Raw genomic sequence first — 3,614 nt, 5'->3', positions numbered from 1 at the left:
TACTAAAAATAGAAATGTCTGTAAAATTGTTTCTACTCCTCCTACAGTTTTGGTCTGATTTCAGTATAACTTGGCACACAAGTAGACTACACTAAGAACATAAAGAGACTTTATCAACGATCATTCTATTTAATGCTGTTTATAAAGTTTCAAATCCCAGCTGGAGAGAACTTTCTCTGCCTTTGCTATAAGTTCAAACCAGTAGAGCTTCAGTCTCGACAGAGACTTCTGGTTTTGTTTTATTATATTGATACATGTCTAAGGTGGATGTTGTCCTAGGTGGTGCACCACACTAGGTGAATGTGTAGATAGTAACTGATCATTACTATTATTGCACATTAGGACCTCAGTTGTCTAGGGCTGGGCCGGACTGTAGGTGGACCTCAGTTGTCTAGGGCTGGCCGGACTGTAGGTAGACAGCAGTTCTCTAGGGTTAGACGGGACTGATGGGAAAACAGTTGTCTAGGGCTGGACCGGACTGATACTTTTGTTGATTTCATCAACTGCTGGAATAAAATTATAAATGGATAATTGATGTGACTTCCTGATCCTGGGAGGAATCTACAAAAACAATGAAGAATTAGACCTGACTGATTGACTGACTGATTCCCTTAGGAACCCTTTTTATCAACTATATACATTAAATTCTAAGTTAACAAGAATTTCCAATCTTGTACTAGCTTATGCATAGGGGGTTGCATACTGTATTCTTAGAATAAGCGATTGACTTTGTTTTATAGCAAAATAAAATCAATCCTAGATAAGGCCATTTTTGACATGTTCATCTATACAAATACTATACAAGCACTAGTTAAGGAATTAATTTTTCTATAGGCAACATGAGACCATCAGAGGGAGAGATGTGCTGTAGCCTGTGCCATAAGATTTTCAAGACCAGGAGAACCCTGAAAAATCACCTAGCTGCGGCTCCACATAGGAAGTTATCAGTAGTATGTGTGTGGTGTCCAACCGAGAAGCCATTTCGCCGTATGATAGACTTAAAAGAACACATCCTGTTTGACCACAGATCTAGACTAGAACTAATGCCAAGAAACTTCTTGAGCGAGAATAATGGGTATTGGCTTGCCTACCATCCGGAAATCTATTGTGAGGTCATAGCCCCAACCCCAGAGGACTCGGTAGAAGCAATCAAAGCCAGAATGGAGGTGCTGGCCGCCGTCCAGTCCTGGAGAAGACCTTCCAAGACAGCTAAAGAGTAGGAAGAAGGTTGGAAGAGGCCTACCAGTACCAGAGTTCAGCCACATGGTAAGAGGGAATACAGCCCCAGCCGCCCAAGCGTGTTAGAAGATTTAGATCTGGCGGAGATAAACCTAGGCACAGGATCAAATACCGCGTACTTAAAGCTAGAAATGGGTGTCATAACCGTATGGTATAAAGCCGAGCTGTCGGATGAAGTCTTGCGCGACAAGCGGTCGATGGACAACCTCCTCAGGCGCATGGCACTGATACCAGCTACAACCCAGTGCAGGCCAGACGACATATCATATAAAAAGGTTGACCTTGATTGGGAAATATCAACAGTTGCAACAAAATTAGTGGTGGAGGGGCAATTTCTTAAGGTAGTGACAAAGGCAGAGTCAGATTTTTGGAAGAGGAAAGCACCTAGACTGGCTGATACTCCAGAGAGGACCCCATTAACACCACTGGGAAGCCCATCAACATCGGGGATAATATTAGCTGAGGAGGAGAGGGAGACAGAAGTAGTAAGGACACGAGAGGAAGAGATAGAAAGAGAAGCAATCAAGAGACGAGAGGAGATAGAGAGAGAAGCAATCAAGAGACGAGAGGAGATAGAGAGGGAAGCAGCAAAGAGACGAGAGGAGATAGAGAGAGAAACAGTGCAGAGACGAGCGGAGGAGATAGAGAGAGAAGCAGTACAGAGGCGAGCGGAAGAGATAGAGAGAGAAGCAGTGAAGAGACGCAAGGAGGAGATAGAGAGAGAAGCAAAGAGGCTAGCGGAGGAGATGGAGAGAGAAGCAGTGAAGAAGCGAGCGGAGGAGATGAAGAGAGAAGCGCAGAGGCGAGCGGAGGAGATGGAGAGAGAAGCAGTGAAGAGGCGAGCGGAGGAGACAGGGAGAGAAGCAGTAAATAGACGCAAGGAAGGGATGGAGAGAGAAGAAGTGAAGAGGCGAACGAAGGAGACGGAGAGGGAAGCAGCTAAAAAAAACATCGGATGAGCAGGCAGATGTGCGAGAATACCCTAAGGGAGATCAGCAAAAATCATCTAAAGAAGTAGAGTGTAAAAAGGATAAGAAAGCAGAACCAAGGACGGAAGAAACAGATATCAGCATACAAAGAGCAAAGGAATTGCTGAAAAAGGGGTGTCTCCCCCTATTCCCAGCAGCGCCAAGAGAGTGGGAGGATGAGGAAGTAGTCCAAGTTGGACATGGCATTGGGAATTTTTGGCCATAGCGAAGGAACTCTCCCTAGGAAATTGACGCCCACAAGCAAGGAAGATTTACTGCACAAATACAATTTCCTGGCCCTCCCTGGCTCCAGTCCACCAACAATTAGTAACATCAGGTTAAAGTCCAAATTCTACCTATTTGCCACACTAAGAGAGATTGCGAAAGGTAAAGTACATCACGACACCAAACTCTTACTAGACATGCTTAAGCAGATAGAAAAACGACGAGACGACTCCCTCGACAGCCTAATTGACGAGATCAATAGAGAAGGAATCCAACTAAGACTAGGTGAAGAAGATTAAATATTAATCAAGACTAAATTCAGGAGAATTTGACTCTTAAGTGGGGGGAAGTGTAACATTATGGACTTAGTACTTGACAGTGTTATGTATGGGGGTGGATTTCAGCTTAGTGTTATTGTTAATCACCATATAATATGTATAGGGGTGGACTTTAGAATATTGCATAAAACTCACGGGCATGTGTAGTATATTGTCTTCGTGATGTAAAGTAGCATCCAGTTGTAAATTATTAGAAATGTGTTATTGTTCATGTTATTTTGTCATTTTATCGTTTACTTAAATTATTGATGCAATACACATTGCACTTCGACGTTGTTATGTAAACAAATGCTGTTTTTGTATTACTAGACAATCTAGCGAGATATTGTTGAATTGTTGAACAGACAGTAAGGGACTGATACTGAGATATATCAGTTTTCCATCATTATCTACCATATTATGACTGTAATTTACTTACTTTTTCCAGTATTATCACGTGCATTGTATATTGAGCGTCTGCCATCTTTCTTACGAAGGAAATAGTCATGTGACATAAGCATTGTTGTTTTACAATTGATACGATCAAAATAACACTGTCCGTGTTCTCAAATATTTATAATTGATAGTTTAATGTTATTTTATTGCAGTATTGTCATTGAATTATGTTTTATTTGACGAAATGTTTTGGAACTTGAATGTGTAGCACAATACTTATGTGTTTACATTATTGTCCGGTATTACTACGCCGTGGATTGTGCGTGTCCGTTTTATTACAGATTGTTTGTTGAACTTATTTAATTTATTATGTATATCAATTAGAATTTATAGCACCTACCTTACATGTAGAACGGACATTTTCAGCGACATTATTTTCTTTGTTATATACATTATGTATGTAAAGTAG

At 41.3% G+C, this 3,614-nt stretch overlaps 1 protein-coding gene across 1 annotated transcript; it reads left to right on the top strand.

The window, feature by feature from the left end:
• Positions 1-1,370: 1,370 nt before the first annotated feature.
• On the top strand, positions 1,371-2,198 carry LOC134246163 (uncharacterized). The gene has a single exon (XM_062728483.1). The coding sequence runs from the start codon at positions 1,371-1,373 to the stop codon at positions 2,196-2,198; it is 828 nt and encodes a 275-aa protein (XP_062584467.1).
• The last annotated feature ends 1,416 nt before the right edge of the window (positions 2,199-3,614 follow it).

The sequence above is a fragment of the Saccostrea cucullata genome, unplaced genomic scaffold, assembly GCF_032062105.1.
Source record: "Saccostrea cucullata isolate Sc308-1 unplaced genomic scaffold, CSIRO_AGI_Scuc_v1 ctg21237, whole genome shotgun sequence".
NCBI classification, from domain to species: Eukaryota; Metazoa; Mollusca; class Bivalvia; order Ostreida; family Ostreidae; genus Saccostrea; species Saccostrea cuccullata.
This window is presented reverse-complemented; position numbering and strand designations above follow the sequence as displayed.

Bases quoted from the DNA above. Each gene is read 5' to 3' on its own strand.
- LOC134246163 (XM_062728483.1), top strand. From the start codon at position 1,371: ATGGGTGTCATAACCGTATGGTATAAAGCCGAGCTGTCGGATGAAGTC.